General features: G+C 46.9%; 1 protein-coding gene across 1 annotated transcript in view; it reads left to right on the plus strand.

Moving 5' to 3' along the window:
- The window catches only part of MTHFD1L (methylenetetrahydrofolate dehydrogenase (NADP+ dependent) 1 like), a 336,871-nt gene that overhangs the window by 284,142 nt on the left and 26,183 nt on the right, over positions 1 to 26,546 (plus strand). The window contains exon 27 of the mRNA XM_075596571.1: positions 25,641 to 25,753. Coding sequence (XP_075452686.1) covers positions 25,641 to 25,730 — 90 coding nt within the window. The 3' untranslated portion in view covers positions 25,731 to 25,753. The remainder of the gene's footprint in view (positions 1 to 25,640; positions 25,754 to 26,546) is intronic.

Raw genomic sequence — 26,546 nt, forward strand, 5'->3', positions numbered from 1 at the left:
CAGGCCAGGAGGAACAGGAAGGGCAGGTTTATAAAGGTTGGCAGCAGGTAGGGAGCAAGTGGCAGCAATGGGCAATCTGCAGTCAGGAAGGATTTCAGAAAGGTAGTTCTCAAGCTTGGGAGCATAGAGGCCAGGGCTCAACATCCACCATGGGTATCCCTGACACTGTTACAAAAATGTAAATGTGGAGGTACAAAGAAATCCAAAACTTTTAAATAAACGAAAGCTGGTCGCATTAAGCATAGCTGCATCCGGGCAGAAGTTGTACGCCTGTGGGTCTCGAATGGAAAGTCCTTGGAGCAGAAGAAAGAATCCCTAGATCCAGGCATGGCATTCAGTTTCCAAGTCCACGAATTACATGGCTTAATTTTCACGCTGGGGCTTGTGACTGTGCAAAGCTTACCTACCAAGCGAGTATACCGAAAGTGGTCTTGAGCTGGGGAAGATTAGCAGGCTGCCCTTTTTGTAATGGAAATGCATGGGCTCATCAAACTGTCCAACAGCTACAGCTTGGCCGAAATTGGGTCATGCAACAGGACAATGACCCCAAGCACACCAGCAAATCTACAACAGAATGGCTGAAAAAGAAAAGAATCAAGGTGTTGCAATGGCCCAGTTAAAGTCCAGACCTCTACCCGATTGAAATGCTGTGGTGGGACTTTAATAGAGCTGTGCATAAACAAATGCCCGCAAACCTCAATGAACTGAAGCAACGTTGTAAAGAAGAGTGGGCCAAAATTCCTCCACAACGATGTGAGAGACTGATAAAGTCATACAGAAAACGATTACTTCAAGAAATTGCTGCTAAAGGTGGTTCTACAAGCTATTGAATCATAAGGTGTACTTAGTTTTTCACACATAGCTTCTCCATTTCGGCTATATTTTTGTTAATTAAATTATGACACAGTGTAATATGTCATGTGTTGTTGTTCATCAGAGGTTGTATTTACCTAATTTTTAGATCTGCTAAGGAACAAGTGATTGTTATTATGTCCTGATAAGTAAAACCATGGAATTCAAAGAGGGTGTACTTTCTTTTTCTTTTTCAAATCACCAAAAAATCTACTCACCACACAAAAATATCTACTCGCCACCTAGTACCAAACGTGTGCTGCTTGGGCCAATATTTACTCGCCCGGGGGTTAAATCCACTCGCCCGGGGCGAGCAAATGTATAGGTTTGTCGAACACTGTATATGTATATATATATATATATATATATATATATATATATATATATATATATATATATATATTGTGGTCGACAAATCACCAAAAAATCTACTCGCCGAACAAAAAAATCTACTCGCCACCGAGTACCACATGTGTGCTGCTTGGGCCAATAGGAGCTCGCCATGATGTTAAATCCACTCGCCTGGGGCATGCAAATGTATAGGTTTGTCAAACACTGTATATATATATATATATATATATATATATATAAAACTGAAAGTGTTGTCTGTGGGTTTGTGCGTTTTCTGATTGGTTGTTGCCCGCCCACGGCTCTCGCCCTCATTGGCCTGCGAGGTGGTGTTACGTCACTCCCTGGGCTACACACTCCATATTACTCACACCACGTGCGCCTCTGATCCACTGACTACCCACACGTGCACCACCTGCTACCCGACAGCAGTGAGCAAACCCCCCACCCGTCGCCTCTCTCCCGCCCATCGCCCGCACTCCCGCCCGCCGCCTCTCTCCCGCACGTCACCCGCTGCCTCTCTCCACTCCCGCCGCCTGCAGCCTCTCTCCTGCCCGCTGCCTCTCTCCACTCCCACTGCCTGAAGCCTCTCTCCTGCCTCTCCACTCTAGCCTACTGCCTCTCTCCACTCCCGCCCGCCGCCTCTCTCCCGCCACCCGCTGCCTCTCTCCACTCCAGCCCGCCGCCTCTCTCCCGCCCATCGCCCGCACTCCCACCCGCCGCCTCTCTCCCGCACGTGTCCTGCTGCCTCTCTTCACTCCCGCTGCCTGCTGCCTCTCTCCACTCACCGCCTGCAGCCTCTCTCCTGCCTCTCCACTCCAGCCTACTGCCTCTCTCCACTCCTACCCGCCGCCTCTCTCCACTCCCGCCCGCCGCCTCTCTCCCGCCACCCGCTGCCTCTCCCCACTCCAGCACGCCGCCCGCTGCCTCTCTCCACTCCCGCCCGCTGCCCACTGCCTCTCTCCACTCCCGCCTGCTGCCTCTCTCCACTCCCACCCGCCGGATATTTTCTCTTTGGAGGATTTCCCACACAAGTGCAGAGTCTATTACAGCCTTAAATCCTGTATTGGGTGGAAAACTCGAAGGGAAGTATCTTCCTCAAGCGATTTGTGAGCAAACGGTGTTCCGTTTACTGGCTGCCAACCCACAGAGAAACTTCTCTATATGCTATAAAGATTATACTTCTCGTAAGGGTATCACCACCTCACATGGCTCTAAAGGAATGTCACATCAAAGCGTCTCCTTTCTGTACAAGTGGTGCTCGTGTCTCTGTTTACCTCTCTCTGTGCAGACTGGGCTGATAAGCAGTGATGATAAAGGATGGGCACCAGGCATTTGAAAGAGAAAACAGTTTTTCTTTACATTTGGTATTAGACATGCTTCTCATTTGGGCATGTGTATAGTGTATATGTGTATAGTGTCCCAAAGAGACACTGGACTTGTCACCCCTTCTGGTGTATTGATCATGCAATCCCATGCCAAGCAGAGAGGGTTCTTGTAAATCCCACTGGGACCCTTTGGCAGGGGAGCACTCTCACTCGAGGATCCATATCCTGTCACCCTGTGCAGAACCCTCCTTGTCGCTACCTATTGGATGCAGGTATGCTTGTGAATCTGTTGTTGAAAGGGCTCCCATGTGATACCTCAAGGCCCATATTCAAAGGCCCTCATAGTGTAGCTCTATGCTAAAGAAGTGGCATGTTCCCAACTGTAACAGTACCTGTGTTGGTATCCTGTACTTAAGGCTGGAGCCATGGCGCCTTCGCCCGTGCGGAGGCGTGTGCGGCCGTGACGTCACCCGCTTGAAGCGGGTGCGTTTTTTGGCCATGGTACGCGCACCATCTGTGGGCGTGTCTAGGGGTGTGCCAGTGACATCACGGAGCTGGTTCGTCCTCATTGGGCAAACCACTCACGTGACTGGCCTGTTATGCCAAGAAATCAGTTTTTTCTTGCGCAACTTGCGCCCCTCCTGCTTCCGCGCCCGCACGCCGCATGGACACGAACACTGCCTTAAGGCAGTCTTTTCGCTCAGCATGCGTCCGCACGTCTGCGATACCATGGCCCAAGCCTTAGGCTGGGGCCATAGAGGGGGGGAGCAGTGCTGAACGGCGCTGAGGCTGCTGGCTGCAGGCGAGCCAGCGGGCGTGATCGGGAGGCGGGGGGAGGTGGTGGGAGGCGGGGCAGTGATGTCACGGCGCCGTGACGTTGACGCTGCTTCGCGCTGATTGGATGTTTTCAGCCGACAGCGCGCTGAAAAACAGCTTGGCTGTCGGCTGAAAAATCCAACGCCTCAGCACGCCTGCGGACGCTCGCGTGAGCACCCTCTAAAGATATCCTCATTGAGGATGCAGGGGCTCAGCGCGGAGCGTCCGCACGGCTCAGCACGGCCTGTCCTTCTTAGAGCGACCAATTGTACTTAGCGTACCTATTTCTCTGTTAAGTAAGAGATGGGGAGGGGGTGTTCGGACTCCTGCAGTTTAGAACCATCAGCTAATTAGAGAAGCAGGCAAGTGATTACATAATTACTGCATGTGGAATAAAAAGATAATTGTTTTTTTTTTAGAGGGCGTTTCTCCCCACTCCTATTGTGGTACAGTATGTTTGTATAGGTATATACAAATTCATCTATTACAGAAGTTCAAATACTTCCACAGAAGGTTATCCCTTGCCTTGAAGCTCTATTGTCCTCTGTAAATTAAAATGTACATATTGTCATGCACCATATGTTGAAGGGTCTGCAATGTGAGCATTTACGCTACCTTTCAACCATACATTGAACATGTAGAAAGTGGTTGCATATTTTCATCTTTTGCTATAACTCTTGTGTACTTTGCCCCCTTTTGACTTTTCTGTCATGTTGCCTCTCCGTCACTCCAACACCATTCTAACCTGCCACCTCTAATTGTCGAACGATGCAACTGTTGCTCGCTTTAACATTCCACCACAGAAGTGTGTTGATACCTGGAGCTGTAGAGCTAGAATGAAATAGTTCCTCAGAGCAGCAGCCCATTAATGTGTCTCCATTCAATCACGTATCACTTCTGTATCTTGACAGAAGCAAATCCGAACTGGTGCAAATGACCAGTCGTACTCATTGATGATGAAGGCTTGTTGAATGCTTCCACATACAGTATTAAGTTGCGGAACCGCATGCAAGAATAAAAAAAAATAGCCATGCCATAAATTCTGGTTGATTCCAGTTCTAAATTCCTTTAACGTAACAATTGAAATACTTAAACGCCCTTTCAGTATCTTAATATATAAATTCGAAATTTGTATGGTTGGTGCTAGATGCGGTGAATCTGATTTGTCCTCAGCCTGTGGCCAATCAGATTGGTGGCTCTATGACGTCACCCAACTGCCACTCTCTTCCCCCTCGGCCTCGACTGACTCACACACACACACACTCTCTCTCTGTCCTCTTCACCCAGCTCTTCTCCCCGCCGGCTCCCCCCCATCACACTCACCCTCACGTGCGCGCCCTGCACAGGCTCCCGGACAGAGGGGAAGCATGGCGCGGCCCTCATGCCCCAGCCGCCAACTTCAGGCTCCTCCCCCCTCTCTCCCAACCGGCTCCCGGACGGAGGGGAAGCGCGGCGCGGCCCTCCTGCCCCAGCCGCCAACTTCAGGCTCCTCCCCCCTCTCTCCCAACCGGCTCCCGACACTCCCTGTAGCCCTGCACTCTCCCTTAACTTGCTGCCTTCAAAAAACAAAATCACCATAAAAAAAATGGCGTGTGGCCCTACGCACTGTTAATTGCGATTACAAAATGGCCGCCCGTAATATTCATTATATTGTGTTGTATATTGTGGAGCTAGCAAGTTATAATAGAGGGATTCATTTTAATAGCAGGAAGCATATAACATGGACTTAGGGACACAAACATATAAACCAGGGAAGGGGGTAGGAGTAAAAACAGTGGGGGGGAATAGCGGGGGAAACATGCAGGAGGGGGGAAGAAGAGATGCAGGGGGGGAGAGATAACACACCCACTCACCCACCCACTCATTCACTCAACCACCCAGTCACTCACCCACCCAGTCACTCACCCACCCACTGAGCTCTGAAGGGGGGGGGGGGAATTGGACATGTGAGGGGGGGGGGAGGGCAGGAGCTGTGAACGGGGGGGGGGACGACCCAGCTGTTAACACGGGGGGCCACATTCATGTGCAAGGGGGCCATGATTTCTGTTAACGGGGGGGAAGGGGGGGGAGAGAGGGCAATGGAGAGAGACAGAGGGCAATGGAGAGAGACAGAGGCCTGCCTAAATCAGATGTTTATTTTCCAAACAAAGATGTAAGCAGCACTCTACCCCAGATTACATAATTATTTGTTTAGAAGGATATACTTTTTTATTATAGCCCTTGGCAGTATGAAAATAAAGGCTTCGTTCACTATTTTTTTTGTTTTGTTTTTTACTGTGGTCTTTATTACATTTACATTATTATTAAATATTTATAACACACGAACATGGTCCCACAGCACCGTGCAAACTAATGAAAAGGTAATGACATCACATAAAGATCTATTATACAGCTTCCATTTATTAAAGCAGATCAAAGCTGATGAGGTCAGTGGCCTAAAGGTAATATGTGTCTGATTTGTAACCATGTTGAGATATAGAATAAAACATATATTTGTAAGTTATGAAATAAAAATGTCTGGTTAAGCATTAGTTAGAATGAGGCCTGTAATATTTAAGACTTACGTATACTTTATATTCGTTTTCTAGGTTGACGAGACAAAGTAAGTTACATTGCTAGATTTTCACAAAGCATTTTTAGAGACTGCACCTTTAAAAATAATATATATATATATATATATATATATATATATATATATATATATATATATATATACATATATATATACAGTATATAGATATATATCTCGTCTGGGATGTTTGCAGGGCTCGATGCAGTGACATGTGCAGGGTCTCGGCTCTTACCATTTACGGCGGCATCTGGTGGCTGGCTGCATCTCTTCCCGGCATCTCAGCTCCTCTCCTGTATGCTCCTGTCATTAAGGCACTGCGACTTCAAATGGCGTTGCGTTGCCATGACAACAGGACACCATGTAGCTTCGCAGTACCATGTTGTCATGGCAAACGCAACGCCAGTTGAGGTCGGGGGGCCATAATGATGGGGTGAGATGTCGGGGGATGAAGGTAAGAGTTACAGCGGCCCCACGCTGTCCCCACAGCACTCAGTTTTATTGTTGTGGGGAAGAGCGCAGGGCCTCTGTAACCGTGGGGCTCAGTGCAGTGGCACTAACTGCACCGCCATTAAGCCGGACCTGTTGTAGAAGTAAAACTCATTAAGTGCATTTTTGGCAAAAACTCACTAAATGCACTTTCTGACTTCGCATGTCTTGATATTTCTATTGAAAAACTCATTAGACACACAATCTTCAGAACTTGTCATATCAAAATACCTTACTTTTTAAATACAGAATATTTCGCCTTTTCCTCAGTACTCAAAGAATGTAGTTAATTACTTTTACCTCTACAACGACGCTATATATATGTATATGTATATATATATATATATATATATGTATATATATCGGTGTATCTCAAAAGCTCGCCCAAATAAAAGCATTTAGTTTGCCACAGAACGGTATCGTCTATTCATTTTTATATTTTTATATATATATATATATCCACACAAAGCCAGTCAGCACATTAATGTAAAGCATAAAGCACATACAACTTAACCAGCCCAAAGACCAGTAATGGAGACAGCAAACTGCAAGAGGTAATCCAAAAGTAATTGTATTGAAACAACAGTTGCACCATAGCCAATGTTTCGGTCCCACAGGGAGACCTTCTTCAGGGAGTGGGAAAGGTCTCCCTATGGGAACGAAACGTTGGCTATGGTGCAACTGTTGTTTCAATACAATTACTTTTGGATTACCTCTTGCAGTTTGCTGTCTCCTTTACTGGTCTTTGGGCTGGATAAGTTGCTGTCTATCTTATTATATATTTGTGAAAGCACTGTATGCCTGTCTGCATCTTCCTGTGTCCCTAGGGGAAATCTCATTGGTCCCTTGGCCCGCCCGCCCCCGCACCTCTGATTGGCCTGAGGCGGAGTGACGACACACACACACACACACACACACACTTCTCTCTCTCTCTCTGTCCTCTCCCACCCCCCATCACACTCACCTCCCCCCCTCAGCTCCCCCCCCCCCCCCCGGTGCTCCGCTCAGCTCCCCCCCCCGGTGCTCCGCTCAGCTCCCCCCCCGGTGCTCCGCTCAGCTCCCCCCCAGTGCTCCGCTCAGCTCCCCCCCGGTGCTCCGCTCAGCTCCCCCCCGGTGCTCCGCTCACCTCCCCCCCGGTGCTCCGCTCAGCTCCCCCCCGGTGCTCCGCTCACCTCCACCCCGGTGCTCCGCTCGGTGCTCCGCTCAGCTCCCCGGTGCTCTGCTCACCTCCCCCCCGGTCCTCTGCTCACCTCCCCCCCGGTGCTCCGCTCACCTCCCCCCCTGTGCTCCGACAGGCAGTGGGCAGGCAGCCTGCAGATGCCACGCGGGGCGCCTAACATGGCGGCGCCCGGAAGGACCCCCTTCCTCCCTCGAGGTGACGTGTGTGTGTGTGTGTCTCACTGTGTGTGTGTGTGTGTGCGTGTGTTACACTGTGTGTGTGTGTGTGTTACACTGTGTGTGTGTGTGTGTGACACTGTGTGTGTGACACTGTGTGTGTGTCTCGTGTGTGTGTGTGTGTGGGGGGGGGGGGCGGGACAATGTGTGTGTGTGTTACACTGTGTGTGTGTGACACTGTGTGTGTGTGTGTCAGACACTCCGGAGCTACGCATGGGGGAGGTCCCGTCCACTGTCCCCCTCCCGTCCACTGTCCCCCCCTCCCGTCCACTGTCCCCCTCCCTCCCGTCCACTGTCCCCCCCCGCTCCCGTCCACTGTCCCCCCACCTCCCGTCCACTGTCCCCCCCCTCCCGTCCACTCCCCTCCCGTCCACTGTCCCTCCCCCCCTCCCCTCCTCTTGTCCACTGTCCCTCCCCTCCTCCTGTCCACTGTCCCTCCGCCCTCCCCTCCTCCTGTCCACTGTCCCTCCCCCCCTCCCCTCCTGTCCACTGTCCCCCCCCCTCCCCTCCTCTTGTCCACTGTCCCTCCCCCCTCCCCTCCTCCTGTCCACTGTCCCTCCCCTCCTCCTGTCCACTGTCCCTCCCCTCTCCCCTCCTCCTGTCCACTGTCCCTCCCCCCCTCCCCTCCTCCTGTCCCCTTTCCCCCCCCCCCTTTCCCCTCCTCCCTTTTCCTAGCGGGAAATTTAACTCACGGGCAACGCCGGGTCTCTCAGCTAGTATATATATATTTATATATCATGGTTAGAAATTCTATTTCATTGAGGCTGATGCTTTAGCGCAGGGGGGCGCAAACTTTTTTCCCTGCGCCCCCCTGACGGCTGTCCCCTCACTCCCGCGACCCCCCCAACACCAACTTACCCGCGCTCCGGCGTAATGACGTCACGTTGCCATAGCAACGTGACGTCACATGACCTCGCAGCGTCATTTTGACGCCGCGTTGCCATGGCGCCGCAGGGAGGAAGCCGCCGGAGCCACGGTAAGTTAGGTTTACAGAGGCCCTGGAGCTACCCAGGCACTTAATTTAAGTGCCTTCGTGAAGTGCGCGGGGCCTCTGTAAACCCCGCGCCCCCCCGCCGGCAGTGTCGCGCCTCTCTGGGGGTCGCGCCCCACAGTTTGCGCACCGCTGCTTTAGCGTAACATTTCTGATGCTAATTTTCTTATATATATTTTTTTCTTATATCAGAATGGGATTTGTCATGGTATGGTCACAGCGGTCATTACTACCAAGCCTACTGTTTGAGGGGTCACCTCCTTTTTAAATGGTGTTCTTGTCACATTTCAACTTCGATGCCACCGACCTAATCACTCAAATGGACATCACTTGACCAGGTGTTAGTGCTATTGATGTAGGTTGGTTAGCTGGGAAGCACGTTAACTACAGCCAGTTTTCCTCAATTTTAAAGCAGACAGGTTGGTAAAAATGTCAGTGATGGTCCTTGGTTTAGGAAAAAAAATGAAAACAAACATGTTTGTGCTTTTAAACAAGAGAAACCAGCCGAAGAGCCAAGATGTGATGGTTTACAGCTCCGTATGTAAAAAACAAGGGCTAGAAACGCGTTGGAGATTTTGTTTCCGGCTGCCGCGCACATCTTGCATTTGCAAATAAATTGTTTGTAACCAGCATCGCATTCTAGCCCTTGTTTTGTACCTATGAGCTGTGCACCTTCACATCTTGGCTCTGCAGCTGGATTTTCTTGTTTCACCGCATCGTTAGACGCACGCCCAAGGAGTTTGGATCGAACTGGTCTGGTGAGTACTCCGTGTTTTCAGTGGATTATTTGGGGGACAGAATTGAAAGCATTATTCCCTTAGCACGGAGGGGATAAAACTAGTGCTCCAAAGCGTGGATATTAGAGGTTAATGATGGATGGTTGGAGGTGTGGAATGGTATGGGACATATAGATCTTGTCCCCTTCCCCCTCCTCATCCCACTGACTGCATAACACTTAAATTGTGAGCTATTATATATCCAGGACTTATGATATTGATGAACATTATACTCTGACCCTAGTCGCATTTGATACACCTTCTTGATTTCAGCATAGTATTGACTAGTGCTATGGCGTATATGCCTACCTACATTTAGCAAATAAAAATATTGCTTGTGAGCACATTCACCATAATCACCTAGCATACAGTGCTTCCACTGCAGCAAGGGATTCTGGGAAATTACATGCAAATGAGCACACATTTATCGATAGCCTGGGGAAAAAAACTGATGCACTGAATTTTGGTACTTTGTTCTCTTTTTCTTGATTTAGGTGCTTTTACTTGTCTATCTGTACTCCTGGTGTTAAAATTGCACAGTCTAATATTCGTGTAAAAGTGGTTTACTTGGTATTGCATTGTTGGTTGCTACTTTGTGTAAGCCAACATAATCTCTTTGTTTAGATCAGCGGTGCGCAAACTGGGGGGCGCGCGGTTACAGAGGCCCCGCGCGAAGAGCTTTACTCACCGGTTCTTGTCCACACGTCTCCATGGCAACACGGCGTCAAATGACGCCCGTTACCATGGAGACGTGACATCAAATGACGCCGCGGGTGACGTCACATGACCCCGCAGCGTCATTTGACGCTCCATTGAAGGTAAAGGGTGGCGCGATCGTGAGAGGAGCAGGCAGGGGGGGGGGCGCAGCGCAGGGAGTTTGCGCACCCCTGGTTTAGATCATTCTGGGACAAGTCAGCCTGGAAATAAAAACATAAAGCGTTTGATACTGAGCAGAGATATCTGGGCCTCTGAAGTCTTCACATCAGCGATGGTATGATTGATGTGGCATCGGAGGATGCTGTTTTAACCACAGCTCAGACAGACTTGCCTCACAGTACAGTTCATCTTCAACCAGACCCTCTGTCCCTTTGTCTCATGCCATTGTTGAAATAAACCATGCAAGGCCTATTAATGATTTGTCTGAATGTAAACCTAATTTAAAATGGCCAGGCCATGAGCTGTTACTTTTTGTACTGTTTATTTATTACTGCAAGAATGTTTAATTTTTACAAATACGCTTTGTACTATTTGAAAATGGTCAATGGCATTACAACAAGGGGGGGCAGTGGAGTTTTCTTACCCTTTAAAATTAGAACACTAGGATTTTCTAATAATTAGATAACTTGTATGGATTTGGCACATTTGTGCTTCCGTTGATGGTTTTGTGTTAATAAAGAAACGATATCCAGTTAAAGCTTTTTTTGATTTGCACTATTACACGTGGGGAAGGAATTGATTTATTAAAGGATTGAATACAAAGGATTGCATTTTTGTATTATATTGTAAATATATTCTACTTCAAGGGAATCATTTGCATTCTAAGTGGTTAATAGATTTATCATTTGAGTTTAAAATTTCAAAAGAGAGTGCACCAACCTGTGGCATTTGTTTTGTAACACTTATGCCAGTTAAAGAACTTGGGAATCAATGCTGCATAAGTTTGCTACAGATATTTCACACAATGTGGGGGGGGGGGAAATGTTTAACTCGTTCACATTCTTAGAAGGAGGACACTGATAACATGAGTTAGAATGTTCCTTAATGAAAAAACATTCCCAAAACTGCTATTAACCCACCGACCCATGATGCTGCCACCACTTCATGGAGTCTGGCACTCCACTGACTTTCTGCTCATTATCTAGGGGAGAATGCTGAACGCAATCTGTCTATGGACTCCTCTTCCGCTCCTGTCAGGCACTCAAAGGGTTAATGCAGCAATTTCTCTCTCCCCCCCCCCCCCCCAGATGCCTATGAGTTTAAAGGTGTGGCTCTTCTTAGGGTGTTATTTTGTTTTTTCTAGGTGGGAAGCAGGGGGCCTCCGGAACTGAAACACCTTTAATGTCAGCAAAGGGGACCACGGCTTACCGAGATACTTACCTCTGAAGGTGCCTTTGGTAGCATCCCATGCTGGGTAAATAATATGGAGGCCACAACGCCATCCATCGCAGCCTCCTATTGGCCACGTGCCGCGGGTGATGAAAGAATCAGGAAGTACCGGCAGCACCTTCGAAAAGGAAACTATCTCAGAAAGCAGGAGGTCCCCGGGGCTGAAGTTAACGTGGTTCAACTCAAGATACCCCATGAAAATCCTTAGGCTGCGGTCCCAGTCTGCACAGCAGCACGCGCGCCCGGCGGGGAGACGGCGCGTGCACTGCGCATCACTGCAATCTGTGGCAGATGCAGATGATTGCGACGGGGGAGGTGGCGTGGTGGGGTGTTTGCAGGGGCGTGGCCATTACCTTACGCGGATGGTTTGCCCTCATTGGCCGAACTGCCGTGGGGGCCGGGCCACCCCTCCGTCTCAAGTTCTAAACACAATTTTGCTGTATTTTGAAAAACTGGTAGTAGAGTGCGGCTGCCAAATGCGCGCGAAGGCACATACTGGGCCCAGCCCCACTGAGGGGCGGTACGACGTGCGCTGTAGAACGTACTGGGGCCGCAGCCTTAGACTGCACTGGGCTCTGTGGAGGCCCCTTAATATATCTAAGGCAAGGAAATCTCTCTTAAAACATGTAAAAAATAAAATGGAAGGTGGCGGAATAGCAATCAGCACAAACTACAGTACTGCTTTTATTCTGCGTTGCATCTGTAAGGAAACTCATGGAAAACATTGAAAAAACAAAGATGTGTAGAGAAGTGTTTAGGCCTGAAGTTTGGTTTTATTTCTTGTATTTTAGAATACATTGTTGATATATTCCTGCACAATGTTGCGATATTACGCAGCCATAGAGCACTCCGAATCTAGTTCATGTGACCGAGCACGGGAAATGGAAAGTGAAGGAATATCGGCATTATTATTATTATGATTGCCTCTGTCATTCAAAGTGTTAAGCTTTTTATTACAACCCCTTTACCACAATGGTGACCCTTTTTGTACACTACATCTTTTCTTTGGCCTCTAAAACATATGCTGGGCATGCTACCAATAAAAAAATTTCCTTGCTGCATTATTTATTATTATAAAAATATAATAGCATTTCACGTGTTTAGAGAGAGATGCTCTTTGTCTGCGAGTCAGCTTTTTTTTTTATTACATTTTTAAGATTGTTGTTTGATTTCCAAATAAACCCCAAGTTGCTTTATTTATCCATCCGAATGTATTTTTATTATCTGCAGGTATGTTGTGATGAGAGAGAGGTATGGACAGGCCATCCCGTGAAACCGGCATACCCCCAAAGGCATATATATATTCCTTCACCTCGAAAATCCAAGCCTTTTACTTGGACACAGCCCAAACATTTCAGTATATTCTTTATTTCCGTCCAGATATATGGATTATTTCTCCGTGTGCAGGAAAGGGCAACATTACTTTACAAGGACATTCATTCTTTATAGCTCCTATGAAATTTAAGGCATTGGAATCTGTGGATCTTTTTATTTTGCCAAGATTGTCCTATGAGGCCGGCTGGGTTGGCTCTTGTTTGGTACTTTGGTTTCTCTAGAGAAGGTTAATCATTGTAGCATAGAACATGATGACATATAAGAGCCATTTGGGCTACCTGGTTTGCCCGGTTTCTCAGCTAGTATAATGACAATTTCTGCCAGATGGAAGGTCTTTATTTGGACTTCCTTCCCCTGTGGCGCTCATTTGTATGTGTCCCCAGACTTTTCCATTTGACTGTAAAGAAAAAGTACTCTAACTGAATTTAATTTAAGACCTTTACAGCTTTGTTTTGCTACCCAGAGGCAAAGTACGGCTGTTGCAGTACAAAGCAGTACATGAATCTGCCCAGTAGTCTATTTCTTGAAGCTCGTGTTGAAGTCTTATTGGTGGGATTGATTCTGTTCCATTAGACATGGAGACTCACTACAGTAATTTAGAGACAGCTTTTCTCCTTCAGGAGACTTGTAATACAATCTAAAGCAGGTACCAAAGCTTACTTTAAAGCCGCTGTCACAGGGTGCGACTTCAGGGCTGGAGTGCAGTAGCTGGAACAGGCTAGCAGGCAGGTAGCGATGGTCAAGGTCTGAATAGGGTCTTGTACACAGACAGAAAGCGAGATACCTCAATAATCAGGCCAGGAGGACCAGTAAGGGGAGGTTTATAAAGGCCTGGCTGCAGGTAGAGAGCAAGTGCTGGCAATTAGGCAATCCGTCTTCAGGAAAATCTCTGTGGGAAAAAGCCAACACAGACAATCAGTAGTTCCGGTGGCAAGCTGGCAGAGAGACCAGAATTCAAGACCCATTAGGGACATCGCTGGCCCCCGCAATACTGGCTGTTCAGTTGTTACACCTCTTTTTTGGGGGTTAGGGAAAAGTTGAGGGAATTTGCAGCATGGGAACCAGGAGGATCCTTTAGCGCTGAACCATTTTAGTTTGGGCTGCTGTCCCCCAGTGCCCAGATACTTACTGTACCAGGAACTTACCAGTGTCTCTGCCCCTCCAGGGGGGAGACTATTATCTTTTCAATCCCCTTTAAAGCCTAGGAAGTACCGTAATACAGGTAACTTCGCCGGTTAGCATCTTGGAAGTGCGATATAAAAATTACAAAATGAAAAGAGATGCGGGGGATCAATACAGAAGGATTGCTGCGGTAAGCAGATCATTCTTGGCTTTGTTGTTTTTGTTCTTGCTTGTGTTGCAGGACTAATCAATTGGGAGACCAGTCTCACGCCCACCACCGCCGCTGATGTGACAGTGCGCCGTCGGCCGGTACCAGCATATGCGTCTCTTCCCATTTCGTCTCTTCCCGTCTCATGTTGGTTGACGTGAGGACGTATCTCTCCTCCTATTGGAAACTACCAATGCGGAGTCCTATCGAAGAACGTAGCGAAATTCGCTGAGTCACTGAACGGTAGTTTCCAATCGGAAGAGAGATACATCACCACGTCAACCAACACGAGATGGGAAGAGACGCAAACGCTGGTTCTGGCCGATGGCCCACCGTCCCAGCGGTGGTGGGGGTGAGAGTAGTTTCCCACTTAGGGATTACCAGCCTGTTTTATACCGTTTACATTGCTTGAAAGAAATTCACACTTGTGAGTTTAATTTGTTGGGATTAAGCTATACAAAACATATCTTGTATAGTATGATCTGCACCATCTTGTCCCTTTTTTTTCTGGGGGATAGAGCATTACATCTCTCCAACATACAACAGACGAGAGGCTCTACGTTTGCCCAAAGAAGTTTCCACCATGGTTTACTTATTTGATGTGTCTGCTATCTGTGGCTACTTTGTGAGTGCGCGTTTGTAGAGATTTTTGAGCACTTTTTTTCAATACTGTATTTTCTGATACTGTATTGCACTATTATATATTTTTGTCTTTTTCCGGTGTTTTCACTCCCCGTGTTTACAATGTTATAGCAGTGTTGCCCAATTAGAGCGTTAGATTTATTTTACAAGTTGTGGTACCCTCCTAGGCTACAAATGCTGCTCTTCTGATCTTTGCATCAAACAACTTCTAATACTGGCTACAGCACATTAAGATTATGCCAACGGCCTAGAAATGTCCGATATGTCCACATTCAATGGGCTCTATGTATCAGGGCAATACCAGTGAAATATTGAAGCAAAATGGCTGCACCAGATGCACGAAAGACCAAACCCTTTTGATCTGAATGTAATTTATTTCTTTTGTCCATATAGGGCACGTTTTTTGCCTGAAACTGCATCTTTTTTTCCCTGGTACCTAGGCCCCCAGAGGCTTTTCAATTCTTGCCATTCTGTATGCGGACATGTATTGCTTAGTACTAGTTAAAATAAATTTACTACAATGTTATTGGACAAAAATGAGGTTAGAGTCCTGCTGTGACTAGAATGTAAGAGTTCATGAAAGGTCACTTCACCATGAAATTGTTACATTAATCAAATAATCTGAGTCAATAACTAATGCCTTGGCATCCACTTGAATTTTAAGAACCATTTTATCGTTTGCAATAAACGTCATGTGGGAGAGTCCGAAACACAACATGTTCTTGGTAACCTTCTTTTCTATGTATTTTTATTGGCAGAGGGCAATAAGCTTGTAAAATAAGATCTCGGCTGTCACAAACCTTGCTTAAACAACTGTTCTGCTTATAATGCTCAATGTGGATCACATGTTGCTTCTAGATCTTCCCACCAAAATACAGGCATACCGCGATTTAAGTACACTCGCTTCGCGAGTAAGGAAACGTATTGTGCCCTACAGACTATCGTAGTAGTGACGCACTGATTCTCCTCGCCCAATAGGCACACGGCAGCTAGCGCATGCGCCTGTCAGCAGGTCCTGAACAGCAATACCAGCTCCCTACCTGTACCGAAGTATCGATAAGTGGGAAAAATGTAGTGCTTCACTTTCGTATAAGTACATTTTCACTTTACATACATGCTCTGGACCCATTGCGTACGTTAATGCGGGGTATGCCTGTAGTGGAGAATGGAAGATTGGAAGTAGCAACCTTTCAAAATTGTAGTAGTCATATCCTATATTTATTTAGCCAAGTTCGGTTTTGTTCTTGACTCATGTTCTTAAAGATAAGGTGTTAGTGGATATATTTGAAGGGATATGTGTCAATAGCCGCAAATGGGCATTATGGCTTCCTTTAAGTTTACGTGTCAATGTATGAAGTTGCTTTGTGTCTGATTTGATCTGCCTTTATCTGTGAGATTTGGAAATACTGTTTTTTTTGTTGTTTTTTTTTTGTTTGTTTTTGTTTTGTTTTTTTTACACAAATCAGTGGCCTGTCACAGTACAGTACTATACTTTTTTGTTTGTTTTTGAATGGGCATTTTCATATATTTCGACGTGCTTTGAATGGTTATATGAACACTGGGTGTCTTAATTAAAATTTCACATGAGATGTGGAACAACAGATTAATAACCTGCAGGGGGCTGTCCGCAGCCCTCAATTTATTCAGCACCACACATGGAATGGAAAAAACAGTTCTCGGTAAACCCCTAGTTTATATATTAGACATACACAAACATAGCAAGTTTATATCTCACACCCACAATATTATATATTTATTTATGTCAAATGGAGTGCTACTGGGAAGGTGACCAAGTATACAACAATAAACAAAGAAGCCCCAATACACTACCAATTTGATAAATTATTTCGTACCTTACTACAGTATGTGTTTCTTCTATATATTTTATTCTTCTCATTAGTTTGGGTCGTTTAGTTCAATCCCCCTTGACGTAGTTGCAGGCTTGAAATGTTTTGGCGAAAGGATTGAACTAAATGACCCATACTTCTGAGAAGAAAAAACACGTAGAAAAATTTAGTATTTAATGTGCATTATTCTTTGTGTATTGTACCCTACTTTATATACACTGTAACTCCTTGGATCATCTAGGGCAGGGTTTCCCAAACTTTTTTTTCCGTGACCCGGTTATTTTTGAACTTCTCCTTCGTGACCCACTAAAAATTTTATTGCCTATAGGTAAAATAAAACAGTTATGAATGTCCATACAGATTTCATATATTCTCCCAATCCCCTCTATTCTCTACCTCCCCGCCCATTCTCTCTCTGACCTGCACAGACGCACACAGTCACTGACCTACAGACACTCACACAGACAGACCAACAGAGACACTGACCACGCACAGACACCCACACAGACAGACCTGCACAGACACAGCCACTGCTGGCCTGCACAGACACACACACAGCCACTGATACACACACAGCCACTGATACACACACACCTGCAGCCACTGACACACACGCAGCCACTGACACACAAACGCACACACAGACACACACGCACACACAGACACTGATACACACACCCTGATACACACACACACACGCAGCCACTGATACACACACACAGCCACTGATACACACACACAGCCACTGATACACACACACAGCCACTGATACACACACACAGCCACTGATACACACACACTGATACACACACACACACACTGATACACACACACACACACTGATACACACACACACACACTGACAGACACTGATACACACACAGTGAATTACAGGCTGCGATGGATGTGTGTGACTGGAGGGGTCGGGGGACTGGAGCGACCGCGCAGCCACCATTGCCCGCTCCCATCTCCCGCACCAAAGGGACCGGGGGGAAGGGAGCGCCAGGACAGGAGGCACAGGTACAACACCACCCCCCCCCCCCCCCTACCACCTCCTACCTCCTATCCAGGGCCGCCAACAGAAATCATGGGGCCCGGGACAAAGGAAAGGAGCAGGCGCTCCCCCCCCCCGAACCCATAGCGCACCTACCACAAAAAAATATCTTTTAGCACGCAACTTTTACTTAACTGTTTTCTTATTGAGATATAAAAATAAACAGGTTGCATTGTAATGTTTTTTTCTGTATTTTCAACAAAAGACATGTGACTGCCTGCCTTGAATGACAGTGACTGGGTGGGTGAATGACTGTGGGTGGGTGGGTGAAATACGGTGGGTGGGTCAGTGACTGGGTGGGTGGGAGACAGTGACTGGGTGGGTGACAGTGACTGGGTGGGAGAGAGTGACTGGGTGGGGTGACTTACCTTGCCGCCGGACGCTTTCCCCTGCTGCCCCCGATATCCCCGCGGCAGCTGCCCGGGACGGGAGGTGGGCTTGGGGACACGGGAGGTGGGCTCGGGAGATGAGCTCGGGGGGAGCGCGGGAAGCTGGCTGCGGGGGGAAGAGGGCCACAGTAGGAGCTAGTACTTCCCCCTCCGGCCGCAGAGGAACTGGTACTTCCTCCTCCGTCCCACGTTGGGAGCGGGGGGGAGTGGGCCCTGCGCATGCGCGGGGGAATCGCCGCCATATTTTTTTTAAAAAGCTTAGAGACCAGGTGACTCGGTACAAGAGGGAGCGCAAAAAGGTCCAGAAACTGAGACGAGTATCTGCAGCCCAAGCAAAGAAGTTCACAGTGCTCCACAAAATAAAGAATGATAGGTGGAAGCAAGCGCGGAGAAAGCACAGGGAAGAAATAAGGACCATGAAAGGAGAATGGCAGGAAACACTCAAGAAACAGAGTGAGACTCTGCAGTCCACTAACTTACAGATGCCTCCAATACGGGAAAAGGTATTGGCTCTGTCCAAGCATCGGTATCCCACAGTAACTAAGGCCCGTGAGGACAAGTGTACAGTGAGAGCTGGGGACACCACTCACCTTCAAAACAAGATTACGAAGTTTGAGCCACCTAAGAAAGCACTAGCCAAACCTGCAATCGCCCAACAGGCAACAAACAGAGGTAGGACTGCAGAATCTAAGCCAGAAGAATCCTTGGCTGAGGAAGCTGAAAAGATAGGACATTCTCTGGAAATGGAACTGGAATCGCAACTCAATCCCAAAGAAGCTGAAATGGCGACTACATTTAATGGGAAAAGTGCAGGAAGACAGCTTCAAGAACTGAGGGCTCAAATGGCTGTTGTTATAGGGCGCTCTGGTGATACGAGGAAATGGACATTTTGTGCTAAAGTGGAGCACATGGGAAGGATGGCGAGAGATGGCGATTTGCATAGGCGCTCTGCGACTGTCGCCATACAGTCTGCCTACAAAAAGAGGAGTGCCCGACACAGGGGAAAGCTCAGGACCACATGGTCAGTAGAAAGACTGTACTTGGGAAAGTTCTCCTTGAGCGACTGAGAACTGCTGAACTCAAACACCTTCTGGAGGAGACACTACTAAACTAGAGGAAGGGCTCCAATCCCAGCAGGACTGAGGGTTCTCCTCCATCCACTCTTATTCAAGTCACAGAGATATCTCGAGTGAGAGTGGAAGGATGGGCTTTGGCCATGGCAAGCCCGAGCTTCCCACAAACAGGGGAGGTATGTAACAGGGGACTTACCCTGTTAAGAAAACTTGCCTCTAATCCAGCAGTTTGCTGGTTAATTGACCAGCACCTGGCTGATTAGAGGTGTTAGAAAAAGCCTGCCTTTGAGACCGGAAGTGAGACTCCTTAGCACACACCTGAGCTGAACTAGGAGACAGAGTAGAGATTCCTGAGTCGCACAATTGAGGAGACTGACCAGAGGAACTGCTGTCTTGAGCTGCAGAAAGACTGGACTGTATGCTGATAGCAAGACAAGGGGACCAGACCTCAAAACCTGGACAGACATTGCTGTAGCACACTAAGGTGCTTATCCAGGAGAGCAGAGAGGACTTCCCCTACAGCTTCAGGAGAACAGATAAGACTTTCTTTTGGAACTGTAATATATCTGTATATATGTTTATATTTTGGGGCTGGTAAATAGCTTAGCTAACCAACCCAGTCAGAGAGAGGGCTGAACTACATGTGTAGATAGTCTCCAAAGCAGAGATAGTTTTTTTGTTTGGCTTATTTTCATATATTTTTGCTATGTTTAAAGCGACAGGCACAATAAAGCCTTGTTTTAATTTCACCTTAAAACAGTCTCCATTGTGTACCTCTGCACATGTCCTCCTACAAGGCCCAATAGGTAAACGGCAGCTCGCGCATGCGCCTGTCAGCACGTCCTGAACAGCAATACCGGCTCCTTACCTGTACCGAAGCTGTGTGCAAGCGGGGAGACTATAGAGCCTGTTACAAATGCGTTATTTACATCCGTTATGCACGTATATGACGATTGCAGTACAGTACAAGCATCGATAAGTGGGAAAAAGGTAGTGCTTCACTTTAAGTACATTTTTGCTTTACATACATGCTCCGGTCCCATTGCGTATGTTAATGCGGGGTATGCGTGTAACTCAGTTTTTCCTAGCAAGTACTGGCCAAGGTATGTGTATATATATATATATATATATATATATATATATATATATATATATATCAGTGTTCGACAAATCACCCAAAAATCTACTCGCCCAACCAAAAAATCTACTCGCCACCTAGTCCCGCCCCCGCTTTAAAATAAAATATATAAATAAAATACATTTAATAAATTCCTAGTCAGAACAACATTCGTTTTTGACAAATGTATTTATTACATTATACTACAATTAGTCCTTGTTACGTGTGTGTGTGTGTGTGTGTGTGTGTGCCCAGGTACCTCATTCCCGCAATGTTATAAGTTGGAGGGGATGTGTTCCCTACCTGTCTTCTGGGTTAGGGGGGATTCCGATGTCTTCCGTGGGAAGCTTGAGTTAGATCTGGAAGAAAGCAGTATAAGTTATTTTGGTGTATATAGGACAGTTAAGATATATAGGGTAAATAAGATATCCAGAGAGGGAGAGAGAGAGAGAGAGAGAGAGGAGGGGGGGGAGAGGGGGGAGACAGAGAGAAAGAGACAAAGGAAGAAAGAGACAAAGAGGAGGGAAAGAGAGAGACAAAGAGGAGGGAGAGAGAGACAAAGAGGAGGGAGAGAGAGACAAAGAGGAGGGAGAGAGAGACAAAGAGGAGGGAGAGAGAGACAAAGAGGAGGGAGAGAGAGACAGAGGAGGGAGAGAGAGACAGAGGAGGGAGAAAGAGACAGAGGAGGGAGAGGAGGGAGAGAGAGAAAGAGACAAAGAGACAGGAGGGAGACAGAGAGAGACAAAGAGACAGAGGAGGGAGAGAGAGAAAGAGACAAAGAGACAGAGGAGGGAGAGAGACAGGGGAGGGAGAGAGAGAAAGAGACAGGAGGGAGAGAGAGAGAGACAGAGGAGGGAGAGAGAGAAAGAGGGAGAGGAGGGAGAGAGAGAAAGAGACAAAGAGACAGATGAAGGAGAGAGAGAAAGAGACAGTGGAGGGAGAGAGAGAAAGAGACAGAGGGGGGAGAGAGAAAGGTTAGAGAGGAGACAGAGGGGGAGAGAAAGAGAGGGGAGAAAGAGACCATAGAGGGGGGAGACCAGAGAGAGGGGAGACGGGTGAGACCAGAGAGAGGGGAGACGAGGGAGACCAGAGAGAGGGGAGACGGTGGAAACCAGAGAGAGGGGGGAGACGGGGGAGACCAGAGAGGGGGGAGACCAGAGAGAGGGGAGACGGGGGGAGACCAGAAAGAGGGGAGACGGGGGGAGACCAGAAAGAGGGGAGACGGGGGGAGACCAGAGAGAGGGGAGACGGGGGGAGACAAGAGAGAGGGGAGACGGGGGGAGACCAGAGAGGGGGGAGACCAGAGAGAGGGGAGACGGGGAAAGACCAGAGAGAGGGGAGACGGGGGGAGACCAGAGAGAGGGGGGCAGGGGTGACTGACTGACCGGGGCAGGGGTGACTGACTGACCGGGGCAGGGGTGACTGACTGACCGGGGCAGGGGTGACTGATTGAGGGGGTACCTCTGGTGTCACACACATACTCCCATACACACATACACATTCTCCCATATATATACACACACACCCATATATACACACACTCCCATATATACACACACTCCCACATATATACACACACTCCCACATATATACACACACTCCCACATATATACACACTCCCACATATATACACACACTCCCACATATATACACACACTCCCACATATATACACACACTCCCACATATATACACACACTCCCACATATATACACACACTCCCACATATATACACACACTCCCACATATATACGCACACACTCCCACATATATACGCACACACTCCCACATATATACACACACTCCCACATATATACACACACACACACACTCCCATATATATACACACACACTCCCACATATATACACACACACACATATATATATATACACACACACACACACACACACATATATACACACACACTCTCTCCCCCCTACACACACACACACACTCCCCCCCTACACACACACTCTCTCTCCCCCCCCCCCTACACACACACACACTTCTCTCCCCCCCCCCTTACTCACCGTGGATCGCTGTGGTCTCCGGTCTCTGTGACAGCCAAGGAAGCGGCAGGCCGGGTGTCGCCCTCGGCCTCGGCGGCTGTCGCTGCGGGTGACCGGGTGGCAGTGAGGGATCCGGACACAGGGGAGAGAGGAGTGGGGGGGCTAGTGATGCGGCTGGTCACTGGGTGTCAGACACGCCGGGACATGAGGGCAGCGGCAGGGGGGGGTCACGGGTGTCGGGGGGGAGATTGGGGTGTCGGGGGGGAGATTGGGGTGTCGGGGGGGGGGGTCACGGAGGCCGGGAGAGATTGGGGTGAGGGGGGGTCACGGAGGCCAGGAGAGATTGGGGTGAGGGGGGGTCACGGAGGCCGGGAGAGATTGGGGTGAGGGGGGGTCACGGAGGCCGGGAGAGATTGGGGTGAGGGGGGTCACTGAGGCTGGGAGAGATTGGGGTGAGGGGGGGTCACGCAGGCCGGGAGAGATTGGGGCGAGGGGGGTCACTGAGGCCGGGAGAGATTGGGGAGGGGGGGGGCGGATGGCCGGAGGGGAGGGAGCGACAGGTGCGAGCGCGGGGAAAACAGCAGCGCGAGCGGGGGAAAACAGCAGCGTGAGCGCGGGAAATTTAGAAAAACACGTGTGCTGCTTGGGCCAATATTTACTCGCCCGGGGGTTAAATCCACACACCCCGGGCGTGTAAATGTATATAATTGTCGAACACTATGTATATATATATATAACGCAGAAAATAGCCATGTTAGTCCAGTTGCGATAGTGCAGAATAAATTAGTTCTTCAGTATTCGGTGATACCTTTTTTATTGGACTAACAATTTATGTCATAGGACAAGCTTTCGAGAGTTATCCTCTCTTCTTCAGGTCAAGCAATACTGATATACAAAGGAATCTATGGCTAAAACAGTGTAAAGAGAGGGGGGGGAAAAAACAGATATTTACTGTAGATAAGGTAGGGTGTTAAGTGTTTGAAGCCAGGGGACAGTGTCAAAGAAAGGTGGGAAGGGGGAGGGATACTGGGGGGGAGAGAAAGTGTGGATAAGAATAGAGGCAAGCAGGATAATTACAAGCAATTTTGATAGGGTGTGAGAAACCCCATGTCCGCATTAAGTCCTTTGGTTTTGGTGTCAAAGAGTCTTATCATTCAGAGTTCAAATGTTTTCCGTTCTTGGGTGCTTTTAAACATTCCATTGAGGATTCTGATTTTTAAATCATTTATGGAATGATCTGGTTGTGAGAAGTGATGTCCCACAGGTGAGCAGTATCTTCCTTCTTCGTGATGGAGTATAGAGTGTCTGTGCATATTCATTCTTCCTTGTAGTTTTTAGCTGGTTTCCCCAATGTAGCAACCTTGGTCACATTTGTTGCACTGAATCATATACACTAAATTCTTGGATTCCTTTGTATATCAGTATTTCTTGACCTGAAGAAGAGAGGATAACTCTCGAAAGCTTGTCCTATGACATATATTGTTAGTCCAATGAAAAAGGTATCACCGAATACTGAAGAACTCATTTATTCTGCACTATATATATATATATATATATATATATATATATATATATATATATATATATATACTATATATATATATGTGTATATATATATATATATATATATATATATATAAAATTTTAATTTGCTATATGCTTTACTGTGGAGGGTTTTTGTCACTTTTTTTACTCATAACTTAACTAAGTGTGGTGAAACCTATCCTAAGCTTCATTTTGCAAAGTCAGTATAACCAACCCCACACTGATGAGACCAAGTCTCAAGATGCTAAATGGTATCCGAAAATGAAATTGCCGGCTATAGTAGTTACAGAAGGTTATGCTGGGACACACAATATAACAGTAACATTATGCCTGAACCAGTAGAAAGTCCATCTACATTTTGTAATATTTTATTGGCTTTGAAAATAAACAATGTAAACTTAAAATAGAATCTGTGTGATTGATCAAGAATGCCAGCTTTCATTCATACAATCCCTACCGCTCTTTAATGCAACGGTCCATTTTTTTTTTTTGCATTTTACTTTCCTCAAGAGATGTTTTTGCTCCGTTCAAGAAGCGTTTGCAATATTACGTGTCCAGGAGGTTAAAATTAAGCTCTCACCCCTAGACCCATCATATCACAAAGTTGAAACCCACTGGCTGGGACGAGCTCGGCTGCTTATAGATGGGTAGAAAAACTTCACCTCTTGTTGTATTGGTTAAGGGGAAAGAATTGTACTAGGTACAGTATATGTCAAGATGTCTTATCTGTATTAGAATAAATCAAAGCAACTGTATGGTGCTCTATTATGGCATCAATAGCTAGTAATAAGCACACTTCTTATGCATGGATAAGTTTCTTATGGTGTAACACCCTGGAGTATCATCTTATGAAAACAATTCCAATACACAGCAACCGTCCACTATATAAATCGACTAGCTGGTCAGGATTCCACCTTCACTGCTGTATTAGAAACTCATTGTAAGATAAATGCGCAGCTTGACATCTGTAACCAAAGCAATGTTGTACTTCCCTTCTTTTTTTTTTATGCATCTAATAAAATTTGAGTACAAAAAAAAAAATGTAAGCTCTCACCAGAGCCCAGTTCAGTCATAATGTTACCATGGTAACCTCAGAAACTAGAGATGAATGAAACCATGACTACATTTTTGCGCTTTTTAAATGCTATGTGTGGGATTGTTGGTTTAAAAATAAATTGTTCGCATTAGATTTTGGATGAACACACCAGAGGGAGTAATAAAGATTGTTACATGTGTACAACAGCAGGGATTAGTATTTTTTACTGTCTAGGGGTCCTACGGAACAGTGATGTCAGCAGCTGTATGTGTTGGGAGTCCCTTTTATTTTTTTGTGTTTATAACCCCCACAAATGGTGACAGAGCACCTACAATTTACAATTACCTGCCTACTGTACTTGGATAAATAGATGATCCAGCACAGTAAGTAGGCATGGAGGTAAAAACATCAATTTCATTATTTAGTTCATGTATTCTTGTCCGGGACCAACAATGCGGCAACTGGGGTTAGCCTCACTCTGGCGTGCAATAGTTACTGCATAATGTCTTAGGCTATAGTATGTGTAATATGAAAGTAATATTGAAGGGAACGCTTGTATTATTTGGGTGTGTAACGTCCCTTTCATTCCCACAGATGAGCACCATGCCAGGACTACCTACCAGACCCTGTTTCTACGACATTGACCTTGACCCCGAGACAGAGGAAGTGAAAGGCCTGTTCTGAGCCATTGTCTCATAGGACATCAGGTAATTGGACCTATTTAAAACCACAGATTTGGGTGAATTCCGGCATTTTAATGGTTATTGTATTGCATGTCTTTATTTACATAGCGCCAAAAGTGAACTCAGCGCTTCACAAAGAATACAGTACAGGGAATTATAATAATACAATAAGTGTAGCAAAATCAGACAATAGGAAAGGAAATCCCTGCCCCGAAGAGCTTACAATCTAAGAGGTTTGATGGGGAATTTACAGAGACAGCAGGTGAGGGAATAAGTGCTGTGTTATTGCTACTTGGCTCATAGCAAAGGATTGCTGGACAACACAGATGTCTGAGATGCATTTCAGACCCCTCTGGCATTGAACGGGTCACATGCACCCCCCATTTTCAAAGAAACGTTTTATAGCGCTCACTATATCCACTGTAGAATAAATGCAGCACTTTCACTTAATTTAAGTCCCGTACTAGCCTATGGCAAATGCTATATGTATTATACACTATGTGGAATTTGCTAGGCCTACATTTGAAAAGCTATAATATAATAATAATAGCATGTTCTTGTATAGCGCTGCTAGTTTTACGTAGCGCTTTACAGAGACATTTTGCAGGCAAAGGTCCCTGCCCCGTGGAGCTTACAATCTATGTTTTTGGTGCCTGAGGCACAGGGAGATAAAGTGACTTGCCCAAGGTCACAAGGAGCCGACACCAGGAATTGAACCAGGTTCCCCTGCTTCAAACTCACAGTGCCAGTCAGTGTCTTTACTCACTGAGCCACTCCTTCTCCCTATAAAACCTTCACCATGAAGCATATATTAAAA

The sequence above is a fragment of the Ascaphus truei genome, chromosome 4 (genome assembly GCF_040206685.1).
Source record: "Ascaphus truei isolate aAscTru1 chromosome 4, aAscTru1.hap1, whole genome shotgun sequence".
Taxonomy (NCBI): domain Eukaryota; kingdom Metazoa; phylum Chordata; class Amphibia; order Anura; family Ascaphidae; genus Ascaphus; species Ascaphus truei.